This window comes from Martes martes (genome assembly GCF_963455335.1).
Source record: "Martes martes genome assembly, chromosome: 1".
Lineage (NCBI taxonomy): Eukaryota > Metazoa > Chordata > Mammalia > Carnivora > Mustelidae > Martes > Martes martes.
The window spans coordinates 203958550-203975624 of NC_137888.1; the positions used below are offsets into that span (position 1 = coordinate 203958550).

General features: G+C 52.9%; 1 protein-coding gene across 1 annotated transcript in view; it reads left to right on the forward strand.

The window, feature by feature from the left end:
• Positions 1–17075, forward strand: part of CPAMD8 (C3 and PZP like alpha-2-macroglobulin domain containing 8) — a 74663-nt gene that overhangs the window by 28921 nt on the left and 28667 nt on the right. Inside the window, exons 18-23 of the mRNA XM_080810331.1 lie at positions 1271–1413; positions 5787–5849; positions 11249–11480; positions 14744–14897; positions 15272–15402; positions 16816–16867. Of these exons, the coding sequence (XP_080666457.1) occupies positions 1271–1413; positions 5787–5849; positions 11249–11480; positions 14744–14897; positions 15272–15402; positions 16816–16867 (775 nt within the window). The remainder of the gene's footprint in view (positions 1–1270; positions 1414–5786; positions 5850–11248; positions 11481–14743; positions 14898–15271; positions 15403–16815; positions 16868–17075) is intronic.

Genomic DNA, 17075 nt, shown 5'->3' on the forward strand with positions numbered 1-17075 from the left:
TTGCCAGATGGGAGCTCGTAAGTGCACCCTCCCAATTTGCACAGCAGACAGGGTGCAGAATGGTATGAGTGTCGACTGATAACTTGAACTTGGGAAGGAGCAAAGACGTCAGGGTGCTTTGCTGGAAGGAAAACCTTCACCCTGGGAGCAGACAGGCGCCCACCCCGACATTTGTAGCTCACATCCATCCTCCTCCTCCTGAGCTGTGGGGGCCGGGGACCCCAAGGGGTGCAAGCATCACTCTCGATCATGCCGGGAGCCCGCTGGCTGACTCCACTCGAATGCACGGCCCATTGTGGCTGCTTTTCATCCCAGTTTTATAATCATTTAAAATGCATCCTTTTTCTCCTGTTTTTATTATGGAAGATTTTCAGAGTTAGAGAAAAGTTTGAACAAATTAACAAACACCTGTATGCCCGCCACCTAGATTCGGCGATTAACATTTTGCTACAGTAGCTAGAAAGTGCATTCCACATCTGTGTCTGTCTGTATCTGTATTGACATGCGTATCAGCCGCACATTTGTTAAATGCCTGGCAGCTTTCGGAATTAAGAGGTGATGCCTTGGAGTTTACATTCCCTGTTCCCGAAGCAGAGCTGGCCAGCAGTCGAGTTGCTCTCAGTATTTTTTTAAAGATTTTATTTATTTGAGACAGAGATAAAAAGAGAGAGAGAGAGAGAACATGTGTGCACAAGTGAGGGGAGGGGGCAGAGGGAGAAGCAGGCTCCCCTCTGAGCAGGGAGCCCAGTGCAGGGCTCGATCCCAGAACAGGGCTCGATCCCAGAACCCTGGGATTGTGACCTGAGCTGAAGGCAGACGCTTAATGACTGAGCCACCCAGGTGCCCCCAAATGAACCATTTTAAAGTGGGCAATTGGGTGGCATTTAGGACACTTACAATGTTGTGGAAGCAGCACCTCTGTCTAATTCCAGAACATTTTCATCCCCTCAAGAGGAAACCCCATCCCCACGAGCAGTCACTCCCCCCACCCCGTGGCAACCACGAGTCTGCTTTCTGTCTCTATGGATTTGCCTGTTCTGGATGTCTCCCGTAAACGGAGTCCTACATGTGGCTCTTTGTCCCAGGTCATGGAACAGTCACTGGGTCCCATGATCCCCCCAGCCTGGTCACCAAGCCCAGAGCAGAGGCCTGACTCCCCCAGAGCCACAACGCAGCGGTGATGTCGGGCTGGAAGCTCCAAATGGATGGAACCGTTGGGGCCGTCCTGTCCGCTTGCCCACCTGGGTTCTGGGCATTGTCTGTTGCTTAGGAGACAGGCCTGGTGGTGATGACCGACCTGGTGAGCCTGAACCACCGACAAGATGGCGGCCTGTACACCGATGAGGCTGTCCCGGCCTTCCAGCCCCACACGGGGAGCCTGGGGGCCGCAGGCTCCTCTAGGCAACCCCCCAGGTAATTGCCACCTCTCGCGCGGGGCTGTCTGACCTCATCCTATGGACCTCGGGGGCTGTATGGTTCTCTGTGGCAGGGCTGTCCACGCACAGTGGGTTCTAAGCAGCATCGCCGGCCTCCAGCCACCTGATGCTAATAGCACCCCTTTCCCCCAGTTGTTAAAACTGAAAATGTCTTCAGAGAATGCTTGCTGTCCCCTGGGGGCAAAGTCACTGCTGACCACACCTGACCACACCTGACTGTGTAGGGGGTGGGGGTGCAGAGGGAGGAAGGCGCGTCAGGAGCAGAGCTCCCTGGGACAGAGGGTTTGGGGTGGAGAGTTTGACCCTCCCTCTCCCAGGGATTCTGCTTAGAAAATTCTTTCTATTTACCTCTTTCCTCCACCTGGTCCCTCCTCTCCCTTCTCCTCCTGTCTCTTCCCTTTTTTCCTTCAAGTCTCTGCTTTTTTGAGTTGGACACCAAGTAATGCTTTCCAGTGTCTTGTTTTAACTCAACACATTTAAGCCTTTCGAAGGTTATGTCCCAGCTCCCTGGGACAGAGGGTTTGGGGTGGAGAGTTTGACCCTCCCTCTCCCAGGGATTCTGCTTAGAAAATTCTTTCTATTTACCTCTTTCCTCCACCTGGTCCCTCCTCTCCCTTCTCCTCCTGTCTCTTCCCTTTTTTCCTTCAAGTCTCTGCTTTTTTGAGTTGGACACCAAGTAATGCTTTCCAGTGTCTTGTTTTAACTCAACACATTTAAGCCTTTCGAAGGTTATGAATTTCCCTCAGAGTGCCACTCTAGCAGCACCTAAGTTGTGCTGTGAACCATTTCCGTTCCCGCTTGGTTCCAAAGAGGTGCTAACTTTTTTTGCACTGGGCCTTATCCAGAAGTGGACCTGTTTTAAACTTTCAGAGTGATATTTAAATTATTTTTAATTTGTTTTATAAATTTGTGTCAGTCACGCATTATGGCCAGTGAACATGGTCTTTGTTGTCCACTGTCTGGTTCTTCCTTTGGAGGCTTAGTGTGTGGCCAGGCTTTGTAAAGGTTTGTGTCTTCTTGAAAAGAAGATCCCAGGCCCCATCCACTCTGCACAAGGCTCCCCATGCATGCTTTAGTCAAGCCTACAGATGGGGAAGCCCAGATCTTTCATGTTCTTGCTCACTTTTTGTTTGTCTGTTTGCTGACTTATCGATGACTGAGAGAGAGGGGTTCACATCTCCCCTGAAGATTTGTGGCTTTGTCCCTGAAGTCCTGGAAAGCTTTGTTTTGCAGGTGGCGGTGTGTTTCTCCTCTCTCCTGTCTCATCCTTTCTCCCCTCCCTTCTCTCCCACCCCCTTCTTTGGCTGCCTCTCTTGCTCCCTTCTCAAGCCCAGCTGTCAGCCAGCTAGCTGGGGAAGGGGGAGTGTTCTGAAGACATTGGCTCCCCACCATCTCTGGCTTTAGGGACTGGCATGGGGGAGGCAGGGCTTGGCTTTACTCCCTCCTGCCCACTCCTGCAAGAGGGATGCAGAACCAAGGGGCTGGGGCTGGGGTCTGTGTGGTCAGTAGTGCCACAGGATCTGATCTCTCCGGAGATCCCGAGGGTGGGCCCCACACTCCTCAGTCCTTGTTCTGAGCCAGAAGTGGCCCCGGGGACCTCCCGCCCTGGCAGGCCTGTCCACAAAAGCTTCCTCTCCATCTTTCGCACCCTCTCCATCTAGATGGAGGTCCCGGATACTTTGTTCTCCTGGGTTCTTCCTGCCTGGGCTTCACACTTAGCAAGAGTGTGGCAGGCCCACAAGGGTCCTAGTTTCTAAACTCCACATCATGGCATGGGCAGACCAGTCTCCCCATTGGGTACTTGGGATACATATGGAGGCATTTCTAGTACGTAGTTGGGTGAGGGCCTCCACCCACCAGACACCGCCTTGGGGGCCCTGCCCTCTTATGGCAGGTGCCCCAAGAACTTGGCCTAGAGTGGGTATGAAAGTAATTTTCTGAAACCTCAAACCATGAAGGCAATTGTGAACCCCAGTGCAGAAAGGCATAAGACATGCCTTTAAAAGGAAGTATCCATGCATTTTTGTAATTGGTTCACACATCCATACATCCATATTCTGAGGACAAGATATTTTTCTTTTTTCTTTTTTTTTTTTAAAGATTTTATTTATTTATTTGACAGAGAGAGATCAGAAGTAGGCAGAGAGGCAGAGAGAGAGAGAGAGGAGGAAGCAGGCTCCCTGCCGAGCAGAGAGCCCGATGCGGGGCTCGATCCCAGGACCCTGAGATCATGACCTGGGCCGAAGGCAGAGGCTTAACCCCCTGAGCCACCCAGGCGCCCGGACAAGATATTTTTCTTAACCACGTGCAGTGGTTGAAACTTTTTAAGCAGTGTGAAAGTTTACATAATTAAATGTAAGTCTCTCTCCTGCCTCTAGATCCTCCATTCCCTTGTTTAGAGGCAACCATGGTCAATAATTTCTTAGATTTCTGGAAATTTTCTGTGCATACATAAGGATATTTTTAAAGAGTTATTTATTTATTTTAGGAAGAGAGAGAGTGAGAGAGAGTGCATGAGCAAGAGGGGCAGAGGGAGAGAGAATCCCAAGCAGACTCAGGCTCAGTGTGGAGCCTGATGGAGGGCTTGATCCCAGGACCCTGAGATCATGACCTGAGCCAAAACCAAGAGTCTGATGCTTAACTGTGTCACCCCGGTGCCCCTATATGATGATTTTTAAAAAAAGATTTTATTTATTTATTTGACAAAGATCACAAGTCTGCAGAAAGGCAGGTGGGGGGAGGGAGAAGCAGGTTTCCTGCTGAGCAGAGATCCCGATGTGGGGCTCTACCCAGGACCCTGGGATCATGATCTGAGCCGAAGGCAGAGGCTTAACCCACTGAGCCAACCAAGCACCCCAGGATTTTTTTAAAGGCAATGAGAGATGGGACGCCTGGGTGGTTCAGTTGATTAAGTGTCTGCCTTTGGCTTGAGTCATGGTCCCAGCGTCCTGGGCTCAAGCCCTGCATTGGGCTCCCTGCTTAGTGGGGAGCCTGCTTCTTCCTCTCCCTCTATCCGCTGCTCCCCTGGTGTTCTCTCTCTGTGCCAAATAAATAAATAAAGTCTTTAAAAAAAAAAAAAGCAATGAGAGAACACTATAGGACTGTTCTGAGCCTTCCTTTTCAAAGTCAACGATAAGTCTTGGAGACGGATCCATCTCAGTGCACCTCTGCTGACCGCGCTCCCTTAGACTGACATGTAGCATCCTGCAGCATGAACGTACTACCAGCTGATTAACCTGGTCACCCTCCTGATGGAGATTTTTGTCTGTTTGCCGCCATGAACCAGCCCTTTGTCCTGGTGCCTGTGTCCATGAGTATCTCCAGGGTGCATTCCTCGGAGAGATCCTGCAGGTTGAAAGGATGTGGGCATTTTTAATTTTGAGAAGTTCTGCCAAATTTCAAGTAGGGCTCCGTTTTATTATTATTTTTATTTTTAAAGATTTTGTTTATTTGCCAGAGAGAAAGCACAAACAGGGGGAGTGGCAGGCAGAGGGAGAAGGAGAAGCAGGCTCCCCACTGATCAGGGAGCCCAATGTGGGACTCGATCCCAGGATCCTGGGATCATCACCTGAGCCGGAGACAGATGTTTAACCAACCGAGACACCTGGGCATCCTATTATTATTTTTCTTCTTATTATTATTATTTTAAAGAACAAGACAGTCCCTGAGGAAGGTGGGCTGTGAGGCTCCTGCGAATGAATCCGGAATGGCAGGTGCTCTTTAGGAAACAGGGAGGGGCTGGGGGCTCAAAGTGATGATATGGAAAAACATGGCAAAGGAGAGGATGTTGGGGGGGCTCCCTGTGACCCTTCTTACCTTCTAAACTCAGAATGTGAAGTGCCACTGTTGAGTTAGGGTGATTCTGTCAAACCTTTGATGCACCACTTGTTCAAATCCTCATCAAGTAGAATGTTAACCCTGCCATGTAAAAGAATTAGCGGGTTTGGGGCACCTGGGTGGCTCAGTAGGTTAAGCCTCTGCCTTCGGCCCAGGTCATGATCTCAGGGTCCTGGGATCGAGCCCCACATCGGGCTTTCTGCTCAGCAGGGAGCCTGCTTTCCCCTCTGTCTTTGCCTGCCTCTCTGCCTACTTGTGATCTCTCTCTGTCAAATAAATTAACAAAATCTTAAAAAAAAAAAAAAAAGAACTGGTGGGTTCTCTCCTAATCAACTAGAGTGTTAGTTGACAGCCAAGAAAATTAAACCACGACCCTGTAACCAAGTCCAGTGTTGACCTTTCCAGGTAAGACTTCCTGTGTTATGTTCTACTTGGGTAGAAGTTTACCTGTCAGGTAACAGAATTAAGGTAGGTCCCATGACACTTTCTCATTTCTTTTCTAATTTTTCATAGAGCAGAGAAGAGGAAAAGGACCTTCTTCCCCGAAACATGGATTTGGCATTGTCTGAACATCAGGTACAGTGAGCTTTTCTTTTTTCTTACAGTAAGATGCCGTTTCTTCGCTGTGTTTGCGGGCTGACTCAGAGGCACTCAGGCAAGTCCAGATCATTCCCAGTGGGTTTGCTTTCAGATCTGATGTCAGCATCTGAGTCAGACTTTGGGCATCCTTTTCCAACACATAAAACTCAACGCCATGAAGTCAGCCCCAAATCCCACTGTGGCCTTGGACATCTGCTCAGGAAATATGAAATGCAGGGTCTTTGTGCCTCTTATGACTCCCACTTGGGGTAACTCTATCTGCTCTGTTTGCATAACGAGCTCATTAAAACGATTACAGTTCCCTGGAACATGAACTTGACCCCCCCCAAACACCCCGCTCACTCCTCAGGGAACTCGGGCTCCTGCCCACTAAACAGGCTGCTTTTCTCATATTTCCTTTCCACTTTTTTCCCCCCCATTTCAGTCCTTTCTGAAGACGCCCCACTGTGCCAAATTCCTGCCAGATGCTGTTGGCTTATTTTTTTCTTTCAATGCTCATGATTTGTGTCAGAACACCAGTGTACCAGTAGAAGGTCATGGTGGCTTGCCCTGGGAAACTGGTTAGGCAGGAAAGTCAGATGCCCTCCTGGTCCGTGGGTGGGCTTACTGCTGAGCTGGGCCCCCTTTCTAGACATGAGACACCATGGCATGAGGGCATCACAGAACTGAGCTCCCAGTGGGGGGCTCCTGAGGCTGCTTTCACAAAGATGTGTGCGTCGCCATTATGGGAAGAATTCTCGTGGTCAGAACAGATCCAGAGGACAGCGTTCCGTTCTAGGGGTCTAAATCTAAGACGGGCTGTCCATTATCATTCAGAGGTATCAAATGTATCTACATTTTCTGGGGGCTGATGTTTTTGGTGCTGGGTGATGTTTTTGGTACCAGGGTTGACACCTGGAACATGGTGGACACTCAGGTTGCTTCCACCTTTTGGCTCTGATAAATAACCCTGCTGTGAACACAGGTGTGCAAGGATCTCTTTGAGACCTCGCTTGCAGTTCTTTGGGGTGGATATGCAGAAGTGAAATTGTTGGCTCATATGGTAATTCTATGTGTAATTGTTTGAGGAACTGCCATCCTGTTTTCCACAATGGCTGCACTGTTTTACACTCCCACTAACAGTGCACTAGAGTTCTTCTTTGAATATTTGATAAGTTTTGGGGTGCCTGGGTAGCTCACTTGGTTAAGCGTCCAACTCTTTTTTTTTTTTTTTTAAGGTTTTTTATTTATTTATGTGACAGACAGATCACAAGTAGGCAGAGAGGCAGGCAGAGAGAGAAGGGAGGAAGCAGGCTCCCCGCTGAGCAGAGAGCCCGATGCGGGGCTCAATCCCAGGACGCTGGGACCATGACCCGAGCTGAAGGCAGAGGCTTAAACCACTGAGCCACCCAGGCGCCCAGGCGTCCAACTCTTGATTTTGGTGCAGGTCGTGATCTCAGGGTTGTGGGATCAAGTCTCACATTTGGCTCCAAGCTCAGCTTGGAGTCTGCTTGGGACTCTCTCTCTCTGCCCATCCCCCTCACCACTAACATAAAATAAAGCTTTAAAGAATGTTTTTAAATGTTTGGTAGAATTCACCAGTGAAGCCATCAGGTGCAGGGCTTTTCTTAGTAAAGAGATTTTTGGTTATTGATTCAGTCTCCTTGCAGGTTTGTTCAGCTCTAGGTCTGTTCAGATTTTGGTTTTCTTTGTAATTTGGCCTTGACTGGTTTTTGTGTTTCTAGGAATTTGCCCATTTCAACTAGTTTATCCAAGTTATTGGTGTACAGTTGTTCATGTACTTTTTTATAATCTTTTTATTTCTGAGAATGGGTAGTAATGTCTCCACCTTGATATTTTAGTAATTTGAGTCTTCTCCCTTTAAATCCTTTGTCTAATTAAAAGTTGGTCAGTTTCATTTATCTTTTCAAAGAACCAACTTTTGGTTTTGTTGATGCTTTATTATTTATCTGTTCTTCATTTATCTCTGCTCCAGTCTTTGTTACTGCCTTCTGTTAGCTTTGGGTTTAGTTTGTTTTTCTTTTTGTAGTGCTCTAAACTGTGAAATTAGGTTGTATGTTCGAGATCTTTCTTTTTTAGTGACCACATAACTATAAATTTCCTGCTTTAACATGGCTTTTGCTGCATCCCATAAGTTTTGAGATGTTCTGTTTTGTTTTCATTCATCTCTAGGTATTTTACAATTTCTTTTGTGATCTCTTCTTGGATCCATTGGTGAATTAAGAATATATTGTTTAGTTTCCACAAATTTATAAATTGTCCACTTTTCCTTTTCTTACTGACTACTGAGACTTCATTTGTGGCCCAATACATGGTCTGTCTTGAAGACTGTCCCATGTGCACTTGAGAAGAACATGTGTACTGTTGCTGGGTAGACTGTTGTGTGAATGTCTGCTGGATCTAGTTACTTTATTGTGTTAAGTCTTCTACTTGCTTACTTATCTTCTGTCTGGTTGTTCTGTCTGTTGTTCAGAATGAGATGTTGAAGTCTCCCATTTATTACTGGAGAGCTATTTATTTCTTGTTGAGTTCTGTCCATTTACGTATGCTTCATATATTTCAGTGGTCTCTTATTAAGTGCATACAGTTCATAACTGTTATATTTTTTCACTATACTGAACCTTTAATCAATTAATATATAATGTTCTTCTTGGTATCTTGTAGCCCTTTTTGACTTAATGTCCATTATGTCTGATATCAGGCTAGCCATACCTGCTCATGTTTGGTTGCTATTGACCGGGCATATCTTTTCCATCCTTTCACTTTCAACCTACTTTTGTCTTTGCACTTTCAACCTACTTTTGCCTTTGAGCTAAAGTGAGTCTCTTGTGGACAGCAGATAGTCAGGTCATGTTTTTTAACCCACTCTGTTAATCTCTGCTTTTTGATTGGAAAGTTTAGTCCATTTACATTTAATGTAATTACTGATAAGGAGGGCCTCACATCTGTCATTGTGCTGTTTGTTTTCTCTGTGATTTATGGCAGTTTTGAGATGACAACACAGTACAGGGGACCTAGCTCAGTGTACACTGTGGGGATCAGGGATGGCATCCTGGTTCCAGCACCCAGGGTGTTCCGTCCTCAGCTCTGCTGCCCACCTCCCCTCTGTGAGTTTTTGAGGGTAGTCTTAGTGCACCTTATAGCTCCCTGTCCATAACAAGAGCCCAGGCAGGCTGGCAGGCAGCTCCCACTCTTGTGGTTGTTTCTTGGTTATTTCCAGCAGAGGGAATTGCCTGAGCTTGGTGGGCAGAGCCAGGTGTGGTGTGGGTGGGAAAGCAGTAAGTCAGGGTAACCCTGAGCAGTTGGGCAAGGCTCAAGGGTCAGGATGCCATAAAGGTGGGATAGGCTGGAGCTTTCAAGAGCTCAGCTGAGCTGGAAAGAGGGAGAGCTGACCTGTCAGGTGTCAGAGTGGCCAATTCAAGCAAGACAAGGAGTTGCAGTGAGTGTAATGGTGAAGTCTTTCATGATGGCCGTGAGAGTATAGCCTGACTCCTCCTGTTCTGCTTTCCCTGCAGAATGTCACACCTCACAGATGGGTCAGACATGGGGTTGTCTCGCTGTGGAGGAAGCCTTGGGCAAAAGAGTCTGACAGTTTTATGGACCCTGGCTTCGGAGGAATGGAGGGAGGAGGGCGGGCTCAGAGTGGGAAAGTACTGGGTGCTGAGCCAAAGTGGCAAGAAATGCCTTCAAGATTTCTTCCCACTGATAAGGAGACCTTGGCCATGGTCTTCAGATACCTAATGACCTTGGGGCCCAGGCAGGTCCCTAGTGACACACAGACCTAGAAATGGAAGCAGTGGGGCTGGGAGGGCAAAGCGTGGCTGGCAGGTCCCCTCAGAGGCCACAGTTCACTGGCTGTGCCACGAACCTTCAATGGGGAAGGCAGCGTCCCCTGGTGGCTGCCGAGGAAAAGCCTTCGTAATGGCCTGTGGTTAGGCCTCAAGGAATCACACAAAGGGTTTTTAACTGGGAGTTGAGCTCCATTGGAGGCTGTGGGACAGGGAGGCTGGAACACTGGAACAGGGTGAGTGGGTGTCCCCTGGGTGGGGGGTGGGAGGGGGTAGGGTGGTAGCACCCAGTGTCCACGGAGAAGTTGGCTGTGACCATATGAAACTTAAAAACATCCTTCCAGGGGGTCATGACAGGATGATAGCGGGTGATCCTCATAGAGGGGAGGATGGAGGCCCTATGCCCTGTGGGGTTGCTGTGTGCCTTGGGCTGGGGGGTTCCGGCCACCTAATGAGGGCCACCTGGGTCAGGCTCCTGGGAAGCGGACGGGGGCCAGGCAGGTGAGTAAGAGACAGCCGGACCCCTGCTAGGCCGGGAGCTGTCTGGGCTTCACGTCTCCCCCGAGGACTCTTACACCAAATACTAAGATAAATCTCAAAAGACCATTCTGGAAATGCAAAGGAGACCACAGAGTTTGTCCTCCTGAGCCATCCCGGAGTGATCAGGGGCGCCCCTGACCGGGGCAGGGGGATCCTCCGGCCGTGAGCGCAGTCTAAGAAAAAAGAGACCACGAGCCGCATATGGGATTTTCTATCCCTAGTGCCGTGTTACAAAGGGCAAAAAGAAACAGGCGGAGTGCACTCGGATCATGTATGTTACTTAATCCGATAAGTAGCCTCGAATGTTATCGTTTCCACAGGCGATCAGCCTAAAAATTCTTGATGATAATTTTGCCTTTGTTTTGTGCGGTGTGAGAGTTTCTGGTAGCTGCTGTCACTAAGAGCCACGGACTGGGTGACTCAGAACAGAGACTGATTCTCTCACAGTTCTGGAGGCCAGACGTCCAAGATGCAGGTGTGGGCAGGGCTTCTTCTGGCTTCTGGGGGCTCTGACATCCCCCAGCTTGTAGCTACATCCCTCCCATCTCCGCCTCCGTCTCCTCCTCTGTCCTGTCTGAATTGCCTTCTGAGAAGGATGCCCGTCATCAGATTGGGGCCCCCCTTCCTCCAGCCCGACCTTACAACCAATTTCGTCTGCCAAGGCCCTGTTTGCAAATAAGGTCACGTTCACGAGTACTGGGGGTTAGGGCTTGGATGCATCTTTCTAGGAGACACAAGCATGTCTCACATGACCGGTCCCCTCAATTCAGTGTCTTTTCCTCCCTGAACCGGGTGGGGCCTGCACTACCAGAGTTGCCACAGCTGAACCCACGTGGCCCGTGGTCTTGTGTCTTCAGCTGTCCTGAGGGCCATTCGTGTTTCTGATTATATGAGTTTGGGCCGAGGGGCAGCTTTCGCCTGTCACACGCCATGTGGTGCATAAATGCTTTTTTCCCAGCACCCCGGCCTTGCTGTAGACCCCTAGCCCCTCCTGGCTGCCTCGGCCTGGCCCTAGAGAAGGGCCCATGGTTGTCCATCCTTCTGCAGTGACCCATCCGGCGAGGAGACGCTCAGCATGCAGGTCCCAGACTCCATCACCAGCTGGGTGGGTGAGGCCGTGGGTCTGTCCGAGGCCTGGGGCCTGGGGGTCGCCTCGCCTGCCCTGCTGAAGACCTTCAAGCCCTTCTTTGTCGACTTCACGCTGCCCCCCAACGTGGTCCGCGGGGAGCAGGCCAAGATCCCGCTCAGCGTCTACAACTACATGGGCACCTGTGCTGAGGTACTAAACCCGCCCCTCGCCCCCCAGCCTTCCCTGTGCCTGGGGGGTCTGGGTGGGAGGCGAGGCACCCATGATGTCAGGAGGCCAGGATGGGGGGTGGGGGTCAGCCTCAGCGGCTTGGAAGGGGACAGAGCATCTCTGTAACTGGGGAGGGGACCGTGGGAGGGGCAGCAGCTGTGTTTTTGGGGAGGCAGGGGCCGGAAATCCCGGAGATCCGCAAAGCAGGAGCTCACCGTCCCTGTTTGCACTCGCACACTTGCCGATGCGGCCACGCCGTTCCACCTGTTGGTGTTTCGGTGTCCACAGACATCAGGGACAGTGGAGTCACAGTGGTTACAGGTTGAATGGGTGAGCACATGCCAAGAACAGTGTCCACGGAAGGGGCGCCGACCTCGTTGATGCTGCAGAGGCTGGGGGGACCAAGCCGGGGCCCTAGGCTTCTCGCGAAGGAAGTGAAAAGGCCACTCTCTCCACCTCTTGGAGCTGCCTTGACAAAGCAGCATGATCTGGGAGGCTGAGAACTGTAGAAATTGATTTGCTCACGGTTCTGAAGGCCAGAGTCCAAGGCCTTGGCATGGACAAGGCGAGTTCCTCCCCGCGGCTCTGCGGGAGCTCCCTCCCGGGCCTCCCACTGCCCCACTCCAGTCTGTCTGCGAGTGGCCTTTCCTCATGTGTCTTCCCTCCGTGGACACCTTGTCTGTGGGTCCTCTTCGAAAGATCCCAGTCCTGCTGGAGTAGGTGGACCCTAACCTCATTGTGCAGAGACCGTGTTTCCAAGTAGGATCACGTGGACAGGTGCCCGGAGTTTAGGACTTCAAAATACCTTTCTGGGAGCAACCCTCGAACCCATAACAGCTACCCCGAGGGGATGGGCTCAGGGCTGACCTTGAAGGCTGGGGAGGATTTCAGACCCAGGTGACGAGGAAAGACAGCAGGCAAGGTGGGCGGGTGTGTGTGTGTGTGTGTGTGAGAGCCCAGGTGAGTGCGTGATGGGGAAGGGGTCTTCAGGGGACTGTGGTCTGTGTCTCAGTGCAGCTTGGAGAGGCCAGGACCACTCGTCCTTCCCCACCTTTGTGATCCTTGTGCACTGGCTAGGCCTGGATGTCAGCTGTTGGGAGGGAGGAAGGGAGATGGGAGGGCTCTCCATGGTTAGGGGCTAGGGGTAGCCCTCGGGGCTGAGGGTTGGAAGCCGAGGCTGTGGGGGGAGGGGTGACTGGCGGGCAGGATTGGGCCCAACCGGGAGCAGGCCTGCTCTCTGCTGGTCTCAGCTTCATCCCAACAAGCCACACAGCTGGGGGACACGGCTGACTTTCTTCTGGCCCTGCCCAAGTGCATGAGGACCCCCAGGGCCGCTGGCTCATTCCACGGTGAGGGCACAAGATGTGAACCACAGCCTCAACCAGACACCGTGGAAACTAAGAGATTTCACTCTCCAAGCTCCGATTTCCATTTTTTTTTCCTGAAAAAATGAAGACATCTGGCTAGAGAGCAATCAGAATTTGCAACTGCAGGGCGCCCAAGGCTGCTGGTTCAGCACGTTTCCAACCTTGTGGCCCCAGAACACCGGACTTTGGCTTCGCATTTCTATTTATGGCCTCCATTTGCCTCAGTTTCCCTATCGGTGAACAGGGCATGAGAGCTCACCCTGGCCCCGCTCACCCTCGCCGCCGGCTTCTCTGGGGCAGGAGGGAAAGAGGAGGTGTGAGGGCCCCTCGTGAGTCTCAACAGGGATGATTGTGGGATGACATTCCGAGTCAGCCTAGAGGGGGACATGGAGCTTACACGAGACGCTTTTCTCCTTTTTTTCCTTTGCAATTGCTCTGCGGACACTGGGCTTTCCTGCTGGTGTCTCTCTGACTCTAGAGAGGAGCCGCACCTTGACGTGCTATCGCCTCGGGGCTTCTTGTCCCTTGAGCCTTTAATTAAAGGGAAATGTCAACTAGAAAAAAGACAAAAAAGCAGTCCGTGCGGATTCTGAAATAGGAATGGAACATCCAGAGGCCCCAGGAAAGGAGCTCCTCAGTGTGAAATGCTGGTGATTCTCATTCATTGTCACTCAGAACCAATTGCCTAAGTCCCCAGTGTGTGCTGGGCCTTGTGACGACGTCAGAAGACCCCGGGGCCCAGGACGTGGGGTCTGCCTGTGCTCAACCTCCGAGCGCTGATGCCGCTAACCTCTGTGTCGAGCATGTGTAGCCGGGAGGGATAGGGGCCTAGTCTTCAAAAGCTGGAATAAGTGCAGACAGATCCCTGATCTAGATGATGCTCCCCCAAAGGGAGGGTCCTCACCGAGCTGGCAGGCAGGACCCTCAGGTACCCATCTGAGCTCACACAGGCGCACACGGGCGGCTGCTTTGTTACACATCCCCGAGGCACGAGGGAAACAGACCCATAACCCCCTCAACACGGACAGCTGGTCGTCCCACCCAGGACCTGGAAAATATGGCTCACTGACGCTTAGCTCTCAGGTTTCCTCTTTCCTCCTTGGAAGAACGCGGACTCAGAGGAATGTGGGCGCTCCAGCCAGGCTTGTCCCAAGGCAGGATTCCAACTCTCTGTCACACTTGTTGCTAGATTTTCCTTGTGCCCTTTCCTCCGCATCACACATGCCTGCGTGTGTCTTAGACGCGTTGATCCTCTGAGGCCAGGGATCCCTCGTGTCTTCTTCGGCCTCGTCACTGTAGGTCCTGGTAGGGCGCTTGCATCCACTAGGTGCTTCATATATGCTGATTGGACAAATGGGGACCAAAGAGCCTGTTCTAGGTCGGGAGGTATAACATGCATGCACACAGAGACACTCAGGCGCTGTGCGTGTGTGTATGCGTGCACGCAGGTGTGCATAGGCCATGCTCACACACGGGCATGGAGGTCTGCACACAGATGCATGCAAGTGTGGCACACGTGTGCACACAGGCGCAACTCTGTTATGACACGGCGGACCTCAGAGGTAGGAGGTCAGAAGAAGTGCTTTGTGGGGCAGCAGGGGAGAGCGGTCCCTCGCCTCTGGTGCCCTGGTGGACACAGCAGGAGGAGCTGCCCTTGAATCCACCTTGGTCTGGAGGGGAAGCTGCCCGCGTGGGGTACTGGGGGGCTGAAGTAAAGAGGGGGCTCCCAGCGAGAGTAGTTGGTTCTGATTGGCCACAGAAAGCGGGCCTTCCCAGAAGAGCACGGCTTTTGGCACGGGCTGACGCGGTGGGGCGGTGGGACATGCTGGGAGGGTGCCCACGTTCTGGGCACCACAAGCAGCATCCCGCTCCCTGCAGGTGTACGTGAAGATCTCGGTTCCCAAGGGCATCCGGTTTGTCGGGCATCCTGGCAAACGCCACCTGACCAAGAAGATGTGTGTGGCCTCCGGGGAGATGGAGCCCACCTGGGTGGTTCTGTCCTTCAGTGACCTGGGACTCAGCAACGTCACAGGTGAGGCCCCGGGCGGCGTCAGGCCTCTCCCGCTCCGGGCCACCAAGGCGTCCGCGAGCTGAGCCCAGGCACAGGTGAGGGGTGGGCAGGGCAGCAGATGAGCTCAGGATGGCAGCTGGGGAAGCAGGCTGGGGGGCGGGTACTGGTCAGGACGGTCAGGGCACAGCGTGGGGCGGTCCCCCGGGTCGGACCCGAGGCTTCACCTGGGTGGGGAGCTGAGCTTAGGTGCCACACCAGCCTAGCGCGCATATGTGCACACACATGTCTGCACACGCAATCACATGGGCTGAGGGGGAGGGACGGTACGGCTCCCTGGGGCGGGGGGGGGGGGCACCTGTTCTGACAGCACGCCCTGAGCGCTCGGATCTCCGCAGCCAAAGCCCTAGCTTATGGAGAAGCAAGCTGCTGCCGGGACGGGAAGGCCCTCAGACACCTGGAGGAGAGCTTCGGTGACAGTCGGGTCCCTGCTGGGAGGGATCACATCAAACGCAGTGTGACGGTTGAGGTAAGCCCATGTCCTTGCTGAGGGCCCTTCGCCAGGGCCTGATTCCATCAACCATGGGGTGGCGGCCTCACTGGGGTTTGTGGTCCCCGCCCAGGGCCGGGGCAGCCCCCGTGGGTCCTGCTCTCGGTCTGGGGGGGCGGGTGAGGGGTCTCTGCATCTCCTCGCTGGGGGACTGCAGCGTCTGGTCCTCCTCCCGTGTGGAGTGGGGCTTGGCAGAGCGGCCTGGGACTGGCAAGGGCTGCGGGGAAATGTCCTCTGACCCCCACATGGACCGTCTTAGAGGGCGGTGTGCCTCGGTCTCCGACTTCCCGTTTGTCACAGTCAATTATGGGGATCGTGACCTGGTACCTGGAGGGCTGTCGCTGGAACGCCCGTGCAGAAAGGACACAGAGCCTAGAGTAGAGGGGCCCAGGGATTGGGGTCTTCCTGACACCCTCCACCCCGGCTGGGGATCTAGGATCTGCCACTTAGTGGGGCGGGCGCCTGTCTTGATATTTCAGCGCCACTCCTGGGCCTGCGGTAGCAGCGATGCGCCGTATTTGGGCTGCTGCTTGGACACATCGGGACTCTCTCGCTACACCGAGAGTGCCCAGCAGCGCCGATGAACCTCCTTACGGCCTTCCGCATGTCTGCCCCTCCCCCGTGGCCCAGCTGCAAACAGCTGCCCTCCCTTCTGCCTGTGGTCCTGCTGGCATGGAGCACACACCATTTCAGCACACGCCCTTTCCCTCGGCCCTTCCTCCCATTCACGCTGCTGGGCGGCCTGCTTTCTCTGCAGCATCTGCTGGTACAACCTGCGCAGGCCGTTCTGGGCGCAGGAGGTGACATTGAGGCATCAGAAGACCTGAGAGGTCGATGCAAATAACTGAAGCGTGAACCGGGAAAATGGATTTCTGAAGCAGGAGGTGGCCGATGTGTGGCTCGATAAAGCGGCAAAAACCCTTCTCCCTCCCCTCCCTGCGGGAGAGCTCCGGGTGCATGGGTGGTTTGCTGGATGGGTTATTTGGCGGACCCTCATGCGACGCTGCCTGCCATCTGCCGGGGAGGAAAGTGCAGATGATAGCAGCGTACAGTGGGGGAGCAGGTGACAGTTGGGACCTACGGGATGGAGGAGGAGCCAGGCTCCACAGTTAGCCCGGGAGACAGGGAGGGCAAGGTAGGAGTGTGCGGCAAGCATGATGAATTTAGGAGCAATTAACGCATTGGTTTGACTGGAGCCTGGAGAAGGAGAATGAGCCTCAGTTTCCCCACCTGGGCCTGGGAGGTAGGCAGCCTGGTACCTGGTACTGTGTACGTGTGACATCGGCATCACCTTGCAGGGTCCAGACTTGGAGCCGCTGGCGTGGGAAGGCAGCTGCTCCCCTGTGCCGACCACGCCTCCAGCACTCAGTTCTCCCTGTCTCTCTGTTTCAGCCGGAAGGAGCCCCCCGTGCATACACCTACAGTGCTTTCTTCTGTCCCAATGGTGAGTCCCTGCACCCACCCTGCTGAGGACTTTGGCCCTTACCCCCACACTGTCACAGCTCTCCCCCTACTCAGCGGATGCCTGGGCTCAGAAGACACAGCAGTGGAGAACTGAGATGTCCGGGCTGGTGACAAGCATGAGCCAGAGTGAGGGCTGGGCATCCCCCTGCAGAAAGGAAGTGCCCGTGAATGTGGACTGGAGGCACCAG